We start from the raw sequence: 22,595 nt of genomic DNA on the forward strand, positions 1-22,595 counted from the left end.
TATTTATTATATATAATATATTATAGATCATATTATATAGAATATATTATAGTCTATATTATATTATATAATTTGATATATTATACTCACATCATAAATATTATATATTATATTATGTATTATATATAATATATTATATAATAATATCATAATATATAATATTTATTTATATAATTGTTATATAATTGTTATATAAAACATTTTGTGTATTATTAGCTAAAACTACATTAAAAAGAAACAAATATCCCAAAGTAGAATTATCTTATTTGTAAATTAATTTAGTTATAAATTCACTTTTCTACTACAAAAGTAACAGCACATCAATAGCATTTAGAAAATAGAGAAAAATAACTTGTCATAAATTAAAATACATTTTCTTCCTGTCTTTTATTCCTGATCATTAGAGCCAATTCTGCTGCTTATACTCTGAAAATTATTTTATTGTTTCAGAGGCTTCATTTTCTGCTCTGGGCTGCTTTTTTTAACAAGGTCATGATGAAAACCCAATAAGAGGATGTACCTGAAAGAGCTTTGGCAATTGTATCATAGAGCAAATGTCCATAGCAGTTGTTTCTAAGTGTTTTCTAAGTGTTGTTTCTAAGTGATCCCCAACATTCTATCCCACTGAGGTGGGATTACCATGCTGGATTATGCACAATCTCAAATTCAACTAATGTGACCTAAGATACCTCTGAATGATTTTAGCTCCTGGGTGAACATTACACAGAACCAGGGGTCATATTGCTTAGAACAATTCTAAGTCTGTTGAGCGCCTCTCCCTAATATTTCTGGTAATACCCTTAAGCAACAACGTGGATCCAGATTTAGATTCATGGTTCAGAATTAGATAAATATCAGCACAGAGGAAGCCAGAATTCAAAGGTGATTAAAGTGTTCTGTACCTTTTTCTCTATGTAAAAGAAGGCATAAGTTTACTAAAAGGAGGGTAGGATATTTATTTACCCTTCCTAAAATTGGGTATTTTATACACGGCTATTATAAATGCAAATGTAGACTGCAGACTGGTATATAACTCCTCAGTAGCTAAGCATAGATAATTTTTGGAATATCACTTCCACTTTTTTTGATTAATCCACTCATAGTCTATATTTTATGACCTTCTAGAAAAGATTGTGGTTTCCTCAGATACAACAATTTAAAATGTAAAATGAATTTACACTAAGCATATACATATAAATTTGACTTCTTGTCTGTGTAACTCCATATATTTTTTTCTTCTTTTGCTAATGCTTATTTCTGAGTTTACAAAAATCTTTATATGAAGTAATATTTTCTGGTTACACTCCTATCACAGATTTGGATGAGTTTATTAGTGTGTAGATGACCACTGAATTTGTGAATATATGGAATACATTCTCATATTCTGGAGAGTATTCTGAGGAATGATCATTTCATATGTCTTAATGCCATTTTCATTATTTCAGCAGCAGCTAGAAAGGATGAAAAGAAGGAAGGTAAGTTTTATGCAAAATCCCACTGAGCCTTTTGTGAGTACAATTTACCAATATCCTGAGTTGGGGTTTGACTGCTATCCTGTCTATATTCCCCTCGGATAACTGTATCTATTATGTGCATACATTTTGCATGAATGTGCTTTTTCTACTTCACCTCACACAAAAGGGTGAGCTACTTTTTGAAAGCAATTTTAATCTAATCTTTCTCAAGATATAAGGAATAAAGCATAACTTCTCAAAATCCTAGGGCTCCTTCTATGTTGACAGTTTTATCAAATTTCAGAACTATGTAATGTACAGACCCATTCTCATCGGCATTCAAATCAAAGTCTTCTAAGCCTTTGGGGTATATAAAACAGTAGTCAGATTTCAATTTCACCGCTTTAAGCTTTTTATCTGTTTGTTTGTTTGTTTGTTTGTTTGTTTATTTTTCTCTCATTGCTCTGCCTCTGGGATATTTTTGTTCTATTTTTTCTGGCTTATATACCTCTTTTCATTTTTTCTCCTTTTGAAACATGTCCATAATCAATATGCAATATTAGAGGAGCTTGCGATGAGCTCTGCTTATGTAGATTCAGGAGATCCAGAGTCCATGACCAGCTAAAAAACATATAAAACACTCCTTGTAGACAGCAAGACTAAAATATTGGTATAACCTTCAACCCCGATTTTTTTTTTTTAATTTTTTCCCTTACATCTAGTCGTCCAGAATTTTCACTTTTACTGAACGATCCTTTTGTTTAATTTTTCCTATAATAATTAGAACAACTAATCTTCATTTGCAGGATCCAGTTCTTTATTTGCGATCTCACATTGCCATTTGTGATCTCATGTTGGTCTTACTAACTTTTCATGTCAACCAGAACAATGATCTACAAAATCAGTGGTCAAGGACTCCTGTGGATCTCTGAGACCTTTTCAGTGGTTCTACAAGGTTAAAATTATTTTTATAAGTGATAGGAAGTTTTCATTTGCCTTTCTCACTGTCGTTCTCACTTGAGTTTGCAGTAGAGACTTCTAGAGGCTAAATAATGGTAATAATACAACACAGTAAATGCCCAAGCAGATATGCAAATCCTATTGCTTTCTCATTAAACCAGACATTAATAATATTCACAAAAGCAATAAAAAAGTCACTCATGTCACCATTTTTTTTTTGTATTGGGAAGTGTATTGGTCATAAAAATATGTTATTTATGTTAACATTTAACAGGTTTATTATTTTTAACAAATGCATAAATAATGCCATATTTGAAAAATTTCCTCAGCTTTAATTTTTTAAAATTATAAGTATCAATAGAAGCTACGTTAAAAAAGGCTGTTTGGGAGTTTTAATAGTTAAGATTTTAAAGGAGTCCTGAGAGGAACACGAAAAACTTTGACCAAGATAATTAATTTGCCTCTAATATTACCTCTTTCCAAAATATTCAACTGATTTTATTCAACTTTTCATGTCATAACCTATTTAAAATATTGAGTGGCTTTACATTGACCACTGAATGTACTCTACAAGACTTAACCTGCAGTTAAAGTTTTTAAAATTCTTTTTCTGAATCGTCTTTCCTGACTGCCTATTAAGAGTACCTCAAGGCGGTCAGCTTGCTCCTTTCTGCCCGTGGAAGCTGCCGAAGAACCATCCTTAAAGTCTCTCTTCTCCCTGCCGTCATGTCTAAGTCAGAGTCTCCTAAAGAGCCCAAACAGCTGAGGAAGCTCTTCATTGGAGGATTGAGCTTTGAAACAACCGATGAGAGCCTGAGGAGCCATTTTGAGCAATGGGGAATGCTCACGGACTGTGTGGTAATGAGAGATCCAAACACCAAGCGTTCCAGGGGCTTTGGGTTTGTCACATATGCCACTGTGGAGGAGGTGGATGCAGCTATGAATGCAAGGCCACACAAGGTGAACGGAAGAGTTGTGGAACCAAAGAGATCTGTCTCAAGAGAAGATTCTCAAAGACCAGGTGCCCGCTTAACTGTGAAAAAGATATTTGTTGGTGGCATTAAAGAAGACACTGAAGAACATTACCTGAGAGATTATTTTGACCAGTATGGGAAAATTGAAGTGATTGAAATCATGACTGACCGAGGCAGTGGCAAGAAAAGGGGCTTTGCCTTTGTAACCTTTGACGACCATGACTCCGTGGATAAGACTGTCATTCGGAAATACCATACTGTGAATGGCCACAACTGTGAAGTTAGGAAAGCCCTGTCAAAGCAAGAGATGGCTAGTGCTTCATCCAGCCAAAGAAGTCGAAGTGGTTCTGGAAACTTTGATGGTGGTCGTGGAGGTGGTTTCGGTGGGAATGACAACTTCGGTTGTGGAGGAAACTTCAGTGATCGTGGTGGCTTTGGTGGCAGCCGTGGTGGTGGTGGATATGGTGGCAGTGGGGATGGCTATAATGGATTTGGTAATGATGGAAGCAATTTTGGAGGTGGTGGAAGCTACAATGATTTTGGCAATTACAACAATCAGTCTTCAAATTTTGGAGCCATGAAGGGAGGAAATTTTGGAGGCAGAAGCTCTGGCCCCTATGGTGGTGGAGGCCAATACTTTGCAAAACCACAAAACCAAGGTGGCTATGGCGGTTCCAGCAGCAGCAGCAGTAGCTGTGGCAGTGGCAGAAGATTTTAATTAGGAAACAAAGCTTAACAGGAGAGGAGAGCCAGAGAAGTGACAGGGAAGCTTCAGGTCACAACAGATTTGTGAACTCAGCCAAGCACAGTGGTGGCAGGGCCTAGCTGCTACAAAGAAGACATGTTTTAGACAAATACTCATGTGTATGGGCAAAAAACTCAAGGACTGTATTTGTGACTAATTGTATAACAGGTTATTTTAGTTTCTGTTCTGTGGAAAGTGTAAAGCATTCCAACAAAGGGTTTTAATGTAGATTTTTTTTTTTTGCACCCATGCTGTTGATTGCTAAATGTAATAGTCTGATCGTGATGCTGAATAAATGTCTTTCTTTTTTTTAAAAAAAAAAAAGAGTACCTCAAGGTAAGGTCATGATCAAGACCTAAACAATTCCAACAGTAAAGATGCAATAATCCCATTTGAGATTGAGACAATATATTACTTTCATAGCAAAACTCGAGGTTCCAGCTCTCCAAGGTTGTTGCACCACACACCAAAAAGGATGAAGCCCAAACAAAAGGGGCCAGATAATGCAACACAAGTTGGGGACACGTCATTGCTGAGGAGCTAATCCAGACTACAGCAAAATGATTTTGTGGTCTGCAGCTCTATTCCAGGCAGCTTTAGGCAGAATCAGGAGGTGATGAGAAACTGCCTCTTGACATTTCCTGGGAGAGATAGGGAGCCATGTGGGAGGTGGTCTCACAGCAGGTCTTTGCAAGCCTCCCTTCTTTCTACGTTCTGGGAGAATCGCAAGGCATCCTATCAAAACTTAAATTAACTGTGGTTCAAAACTTTACCTGCATGGCCTGTGCGGACATGTGCAAGGTTGCCAGGACATCATGGTGAGCTGTTATCCGATAGTCACCCAGTTTCTTCCTTTATCATCTTCATCTGTACCAAGTCGTTCTCTATTTTACATGTACAATGTGGCATCTTGCTTTTGTTCTTGTTGTTATCCTAACAGAGGTTATCCTTTTTCCTCCTCTGGAAATTCATATATTTTCCTGTCTCTGAGAAGTAGGTCTGATGCTACCAATTAAAAATACTTTCCTGCAGGCCGGGCGCGGTGGCTCAAGCCTGTAATCCCAGCACTTTGGGAGGCCGAGACGGGCGGATCACGAGGTCAGGAGATCGAGACCATCCTGGCTAACATGGTGAAACCCCGTCTCTACTAAAAATACAAAAAAAAAAAACTAGCCGGGCGTGGTGGCGGGCGCCTGTAGTCCCAGCTACTCGGAGGCTGAGGCAGGAGAATGGCCTGAACCTGGGAGGCGGAGCTTGCAGTGAGCCGAGATCGCGCCACTGCACTCCAGCCTGGGTGACACAGCGCGAGACTCCGTCTCAAAAAAAAAAAAAAAAAAATACTTTCCTGCATGTATAATCTCCCATTTGTATCTCTCTACTATTATTTATTTCTTGCCACCTTGTATTTCATGTTACTTGTGTTTATTTTCCTATTCCTCTAATTGACTTAAGCCTTTTGTCTAAAGGGGCCATGTCCAATTAACTTTTATCCCTTATGGAGGATAAGCACATTTCCTTGGTTTGCACATTTCTAAATAAATATATATTCTGTGCATGCACCGGTAGTATTCAGAACTCGAGATAAATATAACACCCAGAAGAAATATGAGTAAGTACCTATTTTCTCACACCACAGGCAAGGAATGATTTTTTTTTTTTTTTAACTACTGGAAGGTATATTCCAGTGAGCTTTTTAGGTTTGGGAAGTTATAATCAGCTATTGACTGTTCTTAGGTGTGTGTAATCACTAGTTGCTCCTTGAATTGTACTAGCAGATCCAGGTAGATATTATTCATCCAAACTCAGCTTGATTGATGAATTCCTAGCCACCAGAATTCTAGGAATTCCACGTTATCTTCTGAAAGATAGAAATTCACTGAGAACCAGCCAGATGAGATTTATTTTTGACTACAACTAGAGCAAATAGAGTTGAATACATGTGAGAATTAGTCCCTAGTTCTACGGCTTCTGGATTCAGACCAGAAGATAAATCATGCTGAAAAACAAAGCAAAATTCCTGGTATTCTAATTGACTGAAGTTGTCAATCAAGTAGGTTCCACAAAGGAGATAGGATACTTCAGTACTAGCATTAGTAGGCTATCAGAAAGTTAACTTTTCCCTTCAATATAAATTGGTATTTCATTTTCATCTGGCGTCACTTACGAACATAAAAGGCCTTACTTGAGACACTGCTACAGATGAGTGAGTGATGGATTTAACAGATTGCAAACACATCACTGATTTTAAATCACAGGTGCTGGGGGCCTCAATGTTCTTAAAAAACTGCTGCCCAGATTATTGGGCAGATGGTCTTCAGGGAAGTATATTCACCAAGTAAGCCTTTGTAATGTTTTAAGCTGTTTGAGCCAAGAATGCTGAAAGGGCATAATGAAGTTTAATAGCATGAATATTACCAGCTAGTATTAATAGCTCTTCAGAGTCAGTTTGTGATCTTTGGACACAAGCACTATAGTTTTAAGTTGCTCTATCACTTTAGTTCTATATTTCTGTTGCACTGTTGACTCTAAAAGAAAATGTACAACTTTATCATGACATTCTGAGTTTCATTTGCCTGACTCTGGACTTCATATGATGTTTTAATCTTTCATTTTAGTACATTTGATATCTGATAAAATATATTATTGATTTTTATTATTAGGAAACAGAAAGGCAGATTAAAATTACAGATATTCTTTAGTTACATTTGCTATATTGAGCTTTCTATCCATTCCAGTATCTGGTCAGAGAATATAGGGATTGGAAATAATCTTGTTCTAATATGGCATGTTTTATCTTCTCTCTGTTCCCACATTTCCCCCAAACTTTAGGTTGAATTTATTACTGCATGACCATGTTCTCTTTATAATCCTCCTGTGCTTTTCCTATTGGCTATAGTCTGGACTCAAGAGATTGGTCAGTGAGGAACACGCAACTGCTTGGGCAGGCAGAAATACTATTTCAGTATACTGGAGTCAAACTAATTGATAACTTACAATGGACATTGAACTATCAAGTTCATACCTTAGGCTATTGTGTTATAAGATTCTCATATTTTAAGTAGAAGTGGCCACTGCATATTGTTAATATAAAACTGTTTCATGTCATATTTTTCTCTGTATATTTGAATTGCTTGCTTATCCAATTAAAATAGTTATTCAGGAAGAAAATGAATGAGAAAATATTTGCAAAGCACGTGTTTCAGATAGCAAACTTAGCCTACTAATTGAAATTTCCTGATGACAAACTAATTAGCAAGAATATTTTTTAGATTGGTTTTCAGAGCTTGGATTAATTAAGAAAAATCTATTCTAAAATTTTTTTTAGAATAAAAAAATTGTTGGACACAATAGGGTTTAATAAATGATGAATAAGTAAATGTTTTGTCTCAGGAATCTATTATTTTTTAAGTCAAGGTTTGTTTCTTTCCCTTACAAATAAAACATATTCGTGTTACAGAAAAATTTGAAATTCAGAAAGAGAGGTAATAAAATCTTGCCTAATTATTTAATCTGTCCACAACTAACATTAGTATGCTGGCATATTTTCTCCTAATCTTTGTTCATACACACTCACATCACACAACAAGTTGTTTTATATTATGCTTTGATTTTCATTTTGCATTATTTAGGTTATCTTATTTAGTTAATATTTTCCAGATTGTGGCATAATCAGCAAAAACATCATTTGAATAATTGTGTATTTTTCTATTGTGTGAATATACCACAAATTCATCAACACTCTCTTATTGTTCAGAGGGTAGTGTTTAATATTCCCGTTACTGAGAGACACAAAGTAAAGTCATGAGAAAAGCATTTCCCTACATATATATTTTTATGATAATATTGCTTTTTTTCTCTTTGGACTCCTAGAAATGGAATCACCACATCAAAAAACATGCTCACCTTTATGACTTTCTGGATTGTTTTCTTAGTTTGTTTCCTAAAATGTGTTTCTAGCTGACACATCTACAGAAGTGGGACATTACCTTCACAACAATGTTACTGGCATTGATTATCATTTTTACATAAAACAATTTTGTTGACCATCTAACTGCCTTTTGTGAAGAGACAATGAGTCCGTTATCATATCCAGACATTTTAGTTCCCTTTCTTCATCATGGAAGTGAAGTCGTGATACCACCACACCACTGTAAGGCACAGAAATCCGTAAATTTGCAAACTATTAGTGAATGTCTACCATTCTAGGTTCCAAGCCAGATAATTGTAAGCCAGAAAACAATTTAGCTACCTTTTGCAGGTATCAATTCATTATTATGGTTCTAATTACAGTAATAGAGAATTTAAAAATTCAGAAACAGTAAAACAGAAACCGTAAAAGGACAAAGAAGATTAAAAAATAAAATATCCGAAGCAAAAATTCAAGCTAAAGTGCTTCCATCTTAAAACAAATGAACTTTAAAACTTCTTGTTTTCATTTTCAAGTGGTAGGAGCAGAAAGTTTCATGGCCTAAATAATAGAAAATAATAAATTTATCAGATCTAGGCTGAACGTTTATCTACTATAAATGAAATAGATGTCTTTCGACCACTAAATAGACATTACTATGTAACAGTTATAAATATAATGATGTATTCATCAGTAACCCATGAGTCAGCACTAATCTATTTCTTTTCTATTACCATAAGAATACCTGAATATCTGTATTCAAAGTGTATTGATTATTCAAAGAGAGTGCAGCACAATTCACCTGGACTGACTTAGATTGAACAAATGAAAAGTTTCAAGTTAACTACATGAACTCTTAAGCATTTTTATGGAAATAGACCATATATTTACTCAGTTTGATGTTCCATTAACAGGTTATTAACTTATATAGGGAAAACAAAATTTCTTTATAAATTATATGTGGATATATTTTTATTTATGTTTTTCAATGTTTTATATTCTTTATAAAATATTATTAACATAAAATATTTTATAAAGAGTTTCTCACTCCTGCTTCACTCTAATACTCATTCCCACAAAACAGAACAGTTTCTAAGTCTCATATTCTAGAAACATATCATGCAAATGATCAATTTTGTTGAATAATCAATTTTATTTCATTGTTTATAGAAAATTGTTGTGAGCTAATCAGCTGTTGATTTATTATATCTGTTTTATTAATAATTTATCTTTGTGTTTTCAGAGTCCAAGAAAACAAAAAAACCTGTAGAAGGTACTGGACATGTTTCTTTTTTTCTGCCTTATGTTTGATTAACCCTGAAATAGCATACCTTCTTAAAGGATTGACATAGAAGAAGGAATTATGTGTGGGATAGAGGAGAAGAAAAAATGATTGAGATTAAGGGAGAGAGAGAGAGAGAGAGCCAAATCTATTCTGACAGTACTGCTATGAGAGGTATTTGGCAGTAATAGAAGTAAACACTGCATGTATTTACCTTTCGCAGTAATTGTTTCCAAAGAAATGTTTACTTGACAAGAAATTGAAAAATTTTCAGTATCAAACATTTATTTTACTGGAAAGCACACACTCAATTACTTTTTGACAGACCAGCATCAATTAGGAACTGATTTGTCCCTTTCAGTCTTGAATAATTCATTTGGCAAGTATATCTGTGCCTCCTAGACTTGTTCACATAGTGTTTTTATGTGTTTAAGAAACACACATCAGGTGTAAATAATTTAAAATGGTTAAACACTATAATCATGGGTTAATTTATTGTCAAATAATGTTTGCCAATCAAATTATGGAAGCACCTACAGTAATTAACAATACTTCATAACCTCACTGTGAAATTTCACCTCACTGTGAAATTTAAGGAGAGAAAATTGGAAGGAGCGGTGGGAAAAATTAGTCTAATCAATATGTAGGGTAGCAAATTTTATCTTTAAAGTTTTAAGAGCAATGATTTTGTTTGTATTTCTTTCAGTAGAACAGCCCAAGGGAAAAAGTAAGGAAATGCATGCAGTGTATTTGTGTACTTTTTTTTTTTACTACTATTATTTGCCTGCTGCTGTATTTAGACCTGGAGTTTTGAATCCACCTTTCCTATGTTTTATGCATGTGAACTCTGTTGTTTTTTGTCCAACTGAAAAAAATACATAGTCTGGGGGTTATAGTGGACTGAGAAGCATAGTAATCATTTTTAGAACTCTTTCTCAAGCTCATGCAATCATCTAACAATACTCTTGACGAGCTTGTAATCAAAAGTAAAACTGCATTCCATTAACCCAAACTGACTTATGTTTTTGTAAATTTAGTCCTAATCTGGTTAGTTCTCAGTCTTTTGAAGATTGACTAGAAGTTCTTTTCCAGGCTAGCTTTACAACTTTTTTCCTTTCTTTTTGTAATCTGTAGCATTTTGGAATGTACATGTGATATATGACATATTTCCCATAACATAATTTCCCCCAACACGCACTATGAGCTCTGTCTAATTGTGTTGCTATTCAGCCTCATCCACTGTTGCTTTAATACACTATTAAGGCTGTTTGCTAACAGTTCAGTCAAGCTCAATACTTTAAGGTATGTCTTTCACAAATATATGTTCTCCTCTGAAGAAAATAAGATATATTTAACAAAAGAAAGCAAAAAAAAAAAAAGAAAAAAACCACCTAAACTTATTCCATTTACTATTAAAAATTAGCACATTACCAGCAATATAGAGATTTTAAGAGTCTAGTAGTATCAAAAATATGTTTTAAAATACATACCAATTGAAATATATTTATGTATGTTTTGGCCCTACATAAAGTAAGGATGCTGAGACATTCAACGTCGTAAAAATGCTCTAAAATGCCCTGTGGAGACACTCATGAAATTATACTTCAACCCAGCCAGGGGGAGCAATCCATCTATAGAGAGGTGTGAGTTCTCTCAGTTCAGATTTATGTGTGTGCAGAGCTGCTGATGAGTACTGGCACAGTGATACAGAAAGCACTCTATAAACACTGAACCAGCAGGAAAATGGAGGACAACCGGAGATTCGAAAAATAGTATTAAAGTATATATAGAGAGAGCCTTAAGACCGTTTATTACAGTTTATATGATTTAAAAGTTCCTGCAGACACTGCAGCTCCTTGGCAATCTTCAGGGCACTGATGCACTTAATAAATAAACATGCCTTCTCACGCATTCATTCACAACTCAGCGGTTTCCCTCCTTGAGAAGGTCCGCAGATTGTGACTTGGGTAGCAATAAGGAGAAGAAATAGTTTTCTTCAAAACACCTATCAATTCTTTTCAAATTCACTCATTTGCTGTGGTTTATCATCTAGACTTGCTTTTATTATTTTTAGTGTTGTATCTTTGAATTTCTTTGATTTGGATTTTTTGTCTTGAGGGTTGCTTTATTCAATGGTACAGCCCAATTTTATATTTTATTTTGCTTCTACTTTTCCAATAATCACAACTTAAAGGTTGTTCACTTTTCAGATATTTTTAATTATGGTTAGGGGAAACAGGATGAAGAGTATGAGACCGTCCTGTACATTTTGTAAATGTTTGTGAGCCATAATTTTTTTCAAAATAAAAAGTAAAAGAGAGAGGCCTCAAAAATCAACCATAGCATGATTTTGTGGTCCCTATAGAGTTAAAGAGTAAATCAATGTATATGGTAATTCAATAACTACACCATGAGCTATCCTGTATAATGAACAAATTAGCACAGCTATTTTCCAGCTTGTATAATGGCTTTCTGATAAGATTGAGGGGGCTTTGTTTTAACTTTTAATCTTATGTATAGTTGGTATTCAATTTTGATGCATATCGAAATCTGCTTCCAGTACTTTTTTGACTGTCATCACTGATTATTTGTGACTGTCATCACAAATTTCTTAGAAATGTGTTATGATTAGAGCTTCAGTTAAGCAATACCTTAAACAATGCATTTAATTGCTCTTCATTTGCCAGACAACATTTGATAATGTTCTACTTTTGTTTAATTTTAGCTAAATCGTCATAGCTTCTTCCTTTTGACCTGCAACACTTGGTCAAATCATTTGTTTCATTTTTTTGTTTTACTGCTTAAAGGCTTTCTTAAAGGAGGATAAGTTGCTCATACCATACTTGTTTAATTACAAAGCCTGACTAACAAAATTGTATGCTTGAGAAATTGATGTGGTGACCATAGCATTCTATGACACTCTATATTTTTAAAATATAGTTTGTAGAATTCTTTCAGCATGCACATATTCTAGTCTTCAAAATCTATTCATTAAATAAAACTTTAAGAATCTTTCCATTCTTTTTCTTTAAAATATCAGATAAAAATGTGTGTATGTTAAAGTATTTCTTGAAAATCTTCTTTTAAATTAATTTGACAAGATTGTCAAGGCAAAATAAATAAGAATAGAAATGTAGATGACAGCACTTCATATAAAATTAGTACTTGCAATTCTTATAAAATTAGTGCTTATTATAATGTAAATATCAGCTTAATCTTGAGAACAAAATAATGCTTTGTCTCATACAATATTGACAAAAGTAGATTCCTGAAAAGAAACGCCATATAAAGAGGGCTCCAAAAGGAGCATTTGTCCGAAAAGCAAGGCAAATGTTTTACCCTGAAACTTCTTTTTCTATATTAGTGTCTTAAATGTATCTCACAAAGCCTTTGTCTTAGCTTAACAGCTATTTCTTCCATGTAAGAAGATTCTTAGAAGAGGCAGTCCACGTGAAATGCGCTAATCTTCAACGTTCTGAGAATTATTTTAAAATAACTGCAATAAGGTGGGGTGCTGTGGCTCATGCCTGTAAACCTAGCATTTTGAGAGGCTGAGGTGGGTGGATCTCTTAAGTTCAGAAATTTGAGACCAGCCTGACCAACATGGTGAGACTTTGTCTCCACACACACACATACACACACACATACAACAAATCTGGCTACACATGGTGTGTGCCTGTAGACCCAAGCTATCTGGGAGGCTGAGATTGGTGGATCAATTAAGCCCAGGAAGTGGAGGCTGCAGTGAACTTGAATTGTAACACTGCACTACAACCTGGCAACAGAACGAGACCCTGTCTCAAAAAACTAAGCAATTTCTTAAAAAGCTGTAGTAATTGTCTTTTGTACTTACTATTTTGACTCAAATTTATTTCATATTGATCTAATATAGCAAATTTCATTTTTTTACCCTTTTTGGATTCTATTTTATTTTTCTGGTTTTTCATCTGTAAAAAATTCAAATTCCTCTAATATTCAGAATATTTTGATGCTGCCCCATAAGGAAACTCCCAAGATAAATGGAAGAAATAATTATTTTAAGTATACAATCTTAGTCTTTTTATGTAAGCTATTATTAGTTGCTGCAATCTGGCATCAGCACATGCGTGTTTCTTTGTGTTCAAATAATTAAGTTGGGATTCATAAACTTTAGAATAATAATAATAATAACAATAATAATATGTTTCAGAACAGGAAAAGAAAGAAAAACATGTGGAACCAGGTAACTGTTTTTAAATTCCTCTGTTCTCACAATTTCATAATATTATTTGATTTGCAATTGAATACTGAATTGCAATTGAATGACATAAAATGTTGATTTTTTTTCTTTCCTTTTTGATACAGCAAAGTCACCAAAGAAAGAACATTCAGGTGAGTAAGACCACTGTTGCTGGACCCCAAATACTGATGTCCAGTGTTTATTAATGCTGTAGCCTCAAACAGGTGGTAAGACAGTGGCAGTAAAAGGCAGGGAATGCTTCCATCTCACAGTGGTTTTTTCCAAGTTCTTGACATGGACATAACATCAATGCAGCTTTAGAAAATGAAAGCCAAATGTTACACCCTTGCTCCTCAGTGTGTGTTCTGTGAACTAGCAGCATCAGGATCACCCAAGAGGTTAATAGAAATGCGGAATTTTTGGCCCCATTCAAGAACTACTGAATCAGAGTCTGCAACTTCACAAGATCCTCGGTGAATTCATCTGTACAGTATTTGTGAAGTGTACTGTTTCACAGTTTAGTGTAAAAGCAAAACAAAACAAGAACAAAACACTTTCTATAAATGCATTATACATTGCTTTGTTTTTATAATATGGAATAATCACTTCCAGCAAATATTATCTCCCAATTCATAATCTTAATAACATTTCCTGAGTGTTCAAGGGAGTTGCAGTGAGAGTAAAAGTAGATTTTGCCCTAAATATATTTACATTCTGATAAGAAAAACAAATGATTGAGAGTCAAACAACCAGACAAATAAACCTATCAAAAAAAAAAAAAAAACCTAAAAGTGCAGTCGTTATGGATACCAAATTATTGTTTTGAAGTTTTCTAGCATTTAACCTGCCCAATTAATCATTTCAAATAAAAATGTCTGAAACCATTTATATTTGCCTCGTTTAAAACTATCACCTCTTGAATTTGCCTGTCTAACTCCTACTGAAGGAGCTTCACTGAGTTATTTAGTGTTGTGTGTGTGTGTGTGTGTGTATAGGTGATCATAACCTCATGTGATACCCACCAGTCATTCTTCCCATTTCATTTTATTTAAATGGAAATAGCATCTGCTCAGTCTTATTTAAATAACCGTGAAAAGGGGCTCAATTGTACTCCCATCCTGCCACAAACCATGGAAAACTACAGGTTTGAATCCACATTTATTATTCATTTTTAAAGATTATAAAACATCCTGAGACAACCAAATCTGTTGTGTCTGTCCAATTACTTCCCATAGCATCATTTTCTTACTTTTATAATATTCCATATGCTGTTAAAATCATTATCTTTTCCCTTTTCTACCTTATATAGTCAGAAATAAGAAGAAGCCGACTGTTTTTTCTCTTTATTCCAAGAGCACCTATTGTAATGCCAGGACACACTGGGCACTTGATGATGGCTTATTGGGTGAAGGAAGAAACACCAAATAGAATAATTACATTTTTATAAATTAAAAAAAATGAAACCTTTAAAATAATTTACAAGATACAATAATTGCACATTTCAGCATTTCACATTTTCACAGTATTTGACCTTTGGGAAGAAATGTTTTGTCTTCTTTCCAGAGAACACCCTATTGGTTCAGAGCTGCATTTCCTCAAGCATAACACATCTTCTCACTTATGTATGTAAGAAGAAACCTAAGGTAGTGCATGCATTATAGAAAGATAGAGAGACATACAGAATGACTATCGGTGTAGCCAATTTTAAAAGTTTTAATAGTTAAATATTACTGCCTAATATTGAACCTGACAAAATAAGATAAATTTCTTGAAATTATTATACATTTATTTTGGTGTGTGATTACAATGCAGCAACTTAGCAGTAATTAGCTGTAGTTCAAAAATTAAAACCTTTGATTTGAATAATTTATCAAGTGAACTCATTCTTTTCACACTATTTTATAGACTTTGAGGAAAATGCATCTGCCTGTATATAAAAAAAATGAGATCTTTGGATAATTAAAGATGGAGAGCAAGATGAATGAGTTTTGAATGAACATTCTGTGTTGGAAGAAGTTGTATGAATAACAAACAATTAAATTCTATAATTCATGGAATGTATTTGGATTATATCAAAAAAATTGCACAGTATTTTATTTTCTGTTTCTCAGATCTTATATTTGTTTAGCTTCCAATATTATACACACAATCTTTAAACAATTAAAATAACCTTAAAATTATTTTGGAAAGAGATAAGCAGACTTGTTATTACTGTTAACCTTATTATTTCTTGTCATTAACAGTTCCAAGTGAAAAACAAGTAAAAGCAAGTATGTTGAACAAAATTTTTAAAGAAGAGCATATTTTAGCAGCTTACTCATTTGAGTTTTCTGCTATAGACTATGCTAGTGCTAATTTTGAGAATGGCTTACCAGCTTTTTGGAATGATTATTTGTTGTGTTGAATATACAAAATTACTTATCCCTGCCTTTTCTGTGAATTCATTCTTATTAAAATTTATCTATAGAGCTTTCATTTGTTAATTTGGCCACATCATGACACCTTTGCCAAGTGTTATATTTTTATTTCTCATTTTGCAGTATAATAAGTGAATTCTTCAGTACACATCAGACTGAATTATCCTAATGATTAATCAGTTGATCAAACCAGTAGGCAACCTAATTTGTCTACCATGAATATCCCATCTCTAACGAAAGGAAGCCCCTCAACATTTTCCTAACCATTGCTCTTGGAATGTCACAATTCCCTTTTAAGTTTTCTATTCTTGGATTGTGAAATATTAACTGATAACCATAACATACCTTGGCATTTGCAGCAATGGTAGCTTTGACAATATGCTTAGGGGAAAATACTGAGAAACTGTTGATATTTCTTAGTTTGATGAAGTACCTGACTGTTATTAATAAAAGTTATTTTAAGCATAATGGAAAATATTTTGTTTTAGGAGGAAATATATAAGCTTTGTTTATAGGATTTAGGTCAGTCCTCAGTTCTATACATGACATCAATGTGCTTATATATATTTTTGAGAGGTTAGGGGTAAACAAGTACTGGTAATGCTACTAATACATAAAACAAATGCATATTTTATTTAGTGCTGAGGGTTTTTTTGTTTTGTTTTTAAATTTTGTTTTTGTTTTTGTTTTGTTTTTGATGGAGTCTTGCTCTGTCACCGGACTGGAGTGCAGTGGCATGATCTTGGCTCACTGCAACCTCTGCCTCCTGGGTTCAAGCGATTCTCCTGCCTCAGCCTCCCAAGTAGTTTTTGAGACATATTACATCAGTAGATACATCAGATAATAATTGAAAAATATATTGAGTAGCTTGGTAGGAATGTCTTCTTTTAAAAAAATTACAGTTGAAAGTATACACATAGATATTGAGAACTTTGCAAGAGAGGTTTAACATGAATCTAAAATTCCATTTATATTTCCATGAAAAATTTTAGTTAAATGTACAGCTGATTGGAACTCTATATTATGGAGTCTTTACTATGCTGATACTTAGTCTGTAGAAATGCATAATCAAGAAAATATATCAAACAAATCTGATAATTTTGTAGCACTGGCAGAGAGCTTTAGATTGAAGATTGCTCTGAAGATGAACATCTTCTTCCCAGAAAAATGTGACATGTAGATAAAAATATTCATTTGCAATAAAAAAAATCTGTAAGTTCTGCTATCTATGAAACATACCATCCAATCAGGTTTTGAAGAGATCAGCATATTTTGCAGAAAATTAGCAAATTAGCTTGCCAAATCATCTTAAACCCAATATAAGTTTCATAAGAGTTAATATTCTACTCCCTATACAGTTGAGAGATTTGCACTTGACACGAACATTATCCTTCAACACAAAAATTAATTAGACATAATTCACAAACTGCTTAAATTACCTGATAACAAGGTGACCACCCATTTTCCCAACTAAAAATGGATTTTGGTATTGAAGTCATACAGCAGGAGAATTTTTATTCAGTTGCTATAAAGGCTACTTATAAAGTTAATGCCTAAAACAAAAATTACATATCATTACAGTTACTCTTGAAAAGCCTTTAAATCATACATATAGTATGGTGCACATAGTTTTCTGTATATAACCTGCACATTTGGGATATGATTTTACAGTCTGTTAAGTTGTGAGAGCAAGTGAAAGTGATAGAGATATATTATTTAACATAAATTATGTATTTATGTGATGCAATTCCATAGTATTGAATTTAAAGGGATAGATGAGATTGACAGGGTTAAAGTCAGTCAAAGAAAAAAGTAAAAGGGGATTTGTCATTAAGACTGGATTAAAGGAAATAACTGGAAGGTGGATTGAGTTTGTGATATGGGATTGTTTACTCTAGATCTGGAGGAAACACCTGAAATCACTGTAGGAAAAATACTGGAGGACATGGACAAGCTTGGGAGGTACATCAAATTCGGAGTAGAGTATATATTAGTCCATTTGCACGCTGCTCATAAAGACATATCCCATACTGGGCAATTTACCAAAGAAAAAGGTTTAATGAACTGACAGCCCCACATGGCCGGGGAGGCCTCACAATAATAATGGAAGGCAAGGAGGAGCAAGTCACATCTTACATGGATGGTTGCAGGCAAAAAGAGCTCTTGTGTGGGGAAACTCCCGTTTTTAAAACCATCAGCTCTCGTGAGACTTATTCACTATCATGAGAACAGCATGGGAAAGTCTTACCACCATGATTCAATTGCCTCCCACTGGGTGCCTTCCACAATGTGAGGGACTTGAAGATGAGATTTAGGTGGGGGTACAGCCAAACCATATCATAGAGTCTCATAGTAACATGAGCTTCAAGAAAATGAAAACCTTTCAGATTACTGGTGCGACGCTAAACAAGAGCACTTCATGTTTCCACATCAAAAGTTATGTGTTAGGGTGTGGTTTGGATGAAGAAAGGGTACCTTGGACTAGGCAGGGGTGCTGAACCTAGCCTGGCCATTTCTGCAACTCAGCAAAGACTCCTTTATTTATCATAGTGTAAGCAAAAATATGTCAACACACCCAACTGCCCTGCCTGCATTCCCCTTAATGTGCCTCTCCACACATTGGATGGCAACACAGAGGCTGACAATAAAATCAGTAATTTCCAAGCAGGAAGAGGACCCAACAAGTAGATGTGTAGACTGTAGAGCACTTCATGGCTTTAACACTGCATATATGGTGAATCTTCAAGAAGAAATATAGTAGACATTGTTTACCAAATATATGTGACCACATCACCCCTTTCTCTTTCAATGACCACATCAAGGATCACTATTTTTCAGGAACTTGGGTAGCACTGTCCCAGGTCACTTTATTCCACCTCAAGGACCTTGGGACTGGGATGATGTATTCCATATGCATGGTCAGCCAGTCAGTGATCAGTTTGAATTTTGAGAAAAATAACCACCAAAACACAGGATAAGGCCAAATTATAGTCATTTTTAACTCTGGTTCTAATAATCGGGCATTTTTCACCCCTTGATTTTAGCATTGCACAGATTGGGTGCTATGTTCAGCCACCAAGCCTGACTATGTTTATCTCCTTAACCACACTTCAGTGTCTAAGCGTGTGAGTCAGGTATCTATCATCAAATCTACTAATGTATGTCAGGATCATTTAGGAGATGTCTGTATGCAGAATTTAAAAGTAAAGTCCCATTGAATTTATTCAGTTATGTATGTTAGAAGAATATTTGGAGATAATTGCTCTTAATAAAATTGCGTGTTTTTTTTACTCAGTTTAAGTACTCTAGCATGGGAATGGCAAAAGTCTATGGGAAGATCTATAGGCCTGAAACATAGTGCTTGATATAAAATGAATTGTCTCTAGATCACATGCTGCATGCCAAATATAATCTTGGTTGATCTATGATCTTAGTCAGTTAGAACAGTCTTCATGTGCTATGTTGTCCCAGAATAATTATTACCTGCACCTATTTTCACTTGCTCAGTTTTGTATTATATATTATATAATTACTAATAGTATCACAGCTGGTGCTGCCAGAATATATTCAAAACACCACTCATACAGCACTAGAGTGATGATTTTATGAGGTTTAAGTATCAGGAAAGGTAAGATGTGAGAGACCTAGGGCTGCCTTAGGTGGTAGGGTAAGGCGTGCTTCTTATTTGAAACTATGTATAAAGATGAGGTTGGTGTTCTGAGTGCCAGCCCCAAGCTGAAAAATGCCATAGTTCAGAGTCAAAGAATGTTCATCGAGATTGACACAAAGAGATCCAAGCTAGACTGATGAGTACTGACAAAAGTAAAATCTAAGTTCAATTAAGACATGAAGAGGTAGGGGAGAAAGGGACAGGATTTCAAATGGGAAACCAGAAATAAATTTTAGTATTATAAAAGTGACATAATGAACACAGCAACATGGCACTATAAAGCATGGCTATTGAGATCAGGACTACGTATCCTAAGTATTAGTAATAAAGTAGTCCCTGGATATTGTATTATAAAGGGTAGAATGGTATTGGTGTAGATATAAATTTTCCAATAAGACAGAAAAAAAGAGACCTAAAATACATCACGCTTGAGTAAAAATCTGACATAAGAAAGAGCAGCCATTTCAGAGAGTCAGAGAGTGGATAGATTATTTTTAATGTTGCTGATATAGCTCATATTCAGTACAAAAATATAGTTTATTCTTATTTCATACAATTCTAAAATATCAGTTCCAAATGGTTCAAGAACTTAAATACTAAAGGCAAAATATGGCATTATCGTTTTTTTAACCATAGGAAAATATGTAGTTTCTTGAAATATGGGAGGATTTGAAAAACTAGATGTTCAAAATTCTAGTCATACATTTAATAGCTGACATTTTATTGTATTAGAATTATGAACTTCAATTTATCAATAAATGCCATAAAGAAAGATAACGGACAAGCCACCAACTTGTAAAAGATACTTGTAACAGGCCGGGCGCGGTGGCTCAAGCCTGTAATCCCAGCACTTTGGGAGGCCGAGACGGGTGGATCACGAGGTCAGGAGATCGAGACCATCCTGGCGAACACGGTGAAACCCCGTCTCTACTAAAAAATACAGAAAACTAGCCGGGCGAGGTGGCGGGCGCCTGTGGTCCCAGCTACTCGGGAGGCTGAGGCAGGAGAATGGCGTAAGCCCGGGAGGCGGAGCTTGCAGTGAGCCGAGATCGCGCCACTGCACTCCAGCCTGGGCGACAGAGCGAGACTCCGTCTCAAAAAAAAAAAAAAAAAAAAAAAGATACTTGTAACATATTTAAATAGCAAGAGATTAATAGCAAAAATAGATGAACACTACAAAAATTTTTTAAAAAGACAAAGACCTTGATAGACAATGGGCAGAAAAGAAAATGGCCGCTAGATATAAGACTGCATTAAAAAAAAGAAAATGCAAATGTTCTATAAACATATCAAAAGATGTTCAACCTCTAAGTAATAATGGAATTGTACTTAAAAGTACAAGATAGTATTTTACATAAGAATAAATTTTCAAAATTAGGAAATAGGCTTATTCTGATGATGGTAGTGATATGGAGCAGAAGAAACTTGCAAATATGCTGCTGACATGAATGCAGAATTTGGGGAGAAAAATGTGTCATTTATCTAGGGTACATGCCTAGCAAGTTTACTTCTAGGAAAGTTATTGCCAATGTGCAAAAGGAGACCCATGTGCGGGAATGTTCATAGCAGAATTATTTAGAAAACATAAAACTGGACGTGACTTAGTGTCCATTGGCAGGAGAATAAATCTGTAGTTTGTAGGCCAAACATTGGAATGCTAGACAGCAGTTAAAGTTAATCAACTACAGCTACTCATATCAACATAGTAACATCTCAAAAAATCACACAAATTAAACAATACAGTTTAATTTATATAATGTTATCTCACTAAATATTATAATCTAATTTAATTCATATAAAATTATCTTACCTTTATTTAGAGACAAATATATGTAATAAAAACCCATATAGAAAAATAAGGAAATAATTATTACAAAATATAGGACAACTGTAACTTTGAGATAGAGAGAGAAGCTTGCAGTGCTAGTAGGACAAGTAAGAGGTTTCAAAGGCCTTGGGGCTATTCTATGACTTAGGTGTGCAGGAGGTTCAAAGGTGAACATTCTTTATTGCTGTTCATTAGATTGTGCACAAATGTTATATGCCTTCTATTTATAATATATTTCATAATAAGACAGGTTTAAAAAATAGAGAGTGAGAGGATAGAAGTAGTGACATCGAGTGCAGCAGCTCTATGCAGAGAGATGAGGTTGCTGAAAATGTCATATAGAATTGAAGGATGTGGTTGTCTGTGGCTCTAAAGAGTAACATGAGACATTGTGAAAGAATCAGTGAAGGAGAAAACTGATGAGGGAGCTGATCGAAGCAATATTGGCAAGAACAAAGGCCTTGACTTGGCAAAAGGAGATGGAATCCAGAAAAAAATATGGAAGGATTGGTACTCTAAAGGGGCAGGAACTGATCACCTTTTGGAACTGGAAAGAAAAATGTATGAGTATGTGCTGATGAGGTAGTGAAACAGTGATTGAGTTTAATCTGCCCCTATTTTCTCTATGAATTTCTCAACAGCAGCTTACTTCTATGTTGTAGGATGCTTATGGAGGCAAAAGAATAATTTGTTAAGAATGTGAGAAAGCAAGTTTGTTGGGTCTGTGGTAATATTGCTGGCCAGTGCTAAGTGATCTCATAAATGTGATCCATATTTGAAGTGTGGTCTGCTGCAGAGTAGGGGTCTTCCTTCAGTTTCGATGACTGCTCAGGTGGTAGGCATAAAGTATATTTGGTGTTTTGGCAGACATAGTGGGTTGATTTGTGCCTCCCACCAAAAGATGTGTTGAAGCTCTACTCTGGTACCTGTGAATGTGACCTGACTTTGAAATAGAGTCTTCACAGATGTACTCAAGTTAAGATGAGGTCATGCTGGATTAGGGTGGGCCACCAATCTGATGCCTGGTATCCTTATAAGAAGAGGAAATTTGGTACACACAGACGCGTATAGAAGACTGCCACATGAACATAAAAGTAGAAATTGCAGTGATGCAGCTTCAAGCCAAGGAATGCCAAGGG

General features: G+C 34.7%; 1 protein-coding gene and 1 long non-coding RNA gene across 2 annotated transcripts in view; both read left to right on the forward strand.

Moving 5' to 3' along the window:
• The first annotated feature begins 2,735 nt into the window (after positions 1-2,735).
• Positions 2,736-4,262, forward strand: LOC101026533 (heterogeneous nuclear ribonucleoprotein A1-like). The gene has a single exon (XM_009206179.4). The coding sequence runs from the start codon at positions 3,141-3,143 to the stop codon at positions 4,104-4,106; it is 966 nt and encodes a 321-aa protein (XP_009204443.1). The 5' UTR covers positions 2,736-3,140; the 3' UTR covers positions 4,107-4,262.
• An 8,859-nt stretch (positions 4,263-13,121) lies between these two features.
• The window catches only part of LOC110743176, a 29,106-nt gene continuing 19,632 nt past the window's right edge, over positions 13,122-22,595 (forward strand). Inside the window, exons 1-3 of the long non-coding RNA XR_002521783.2 lie at positions 13,122-13,544; positions 13,667-13,693; positions 15,785-15,811. This is a non-coding gene — a long non-coding RNA (uncharacterized LOC110743176). The remainder of the gene's footprint in view (positions 13,545-13,666; positions 13,694-15,784; positions 15,812-22,595) is intronic.

This window comes from Papio anubis, chromosome 6 (genome assembly GCF_008728515.1).
Source record: "Papio anubis isolate 15944 chromosome 6, Panubis1.0, whole genome shotgun sequence".
NCBI classification, from domain to species: domain Eukaryota; kingdom Metazoa; phylum Chordata; class Mammalia; order Primates; family Cercopithecidae; genus Papio; species Papio anubis.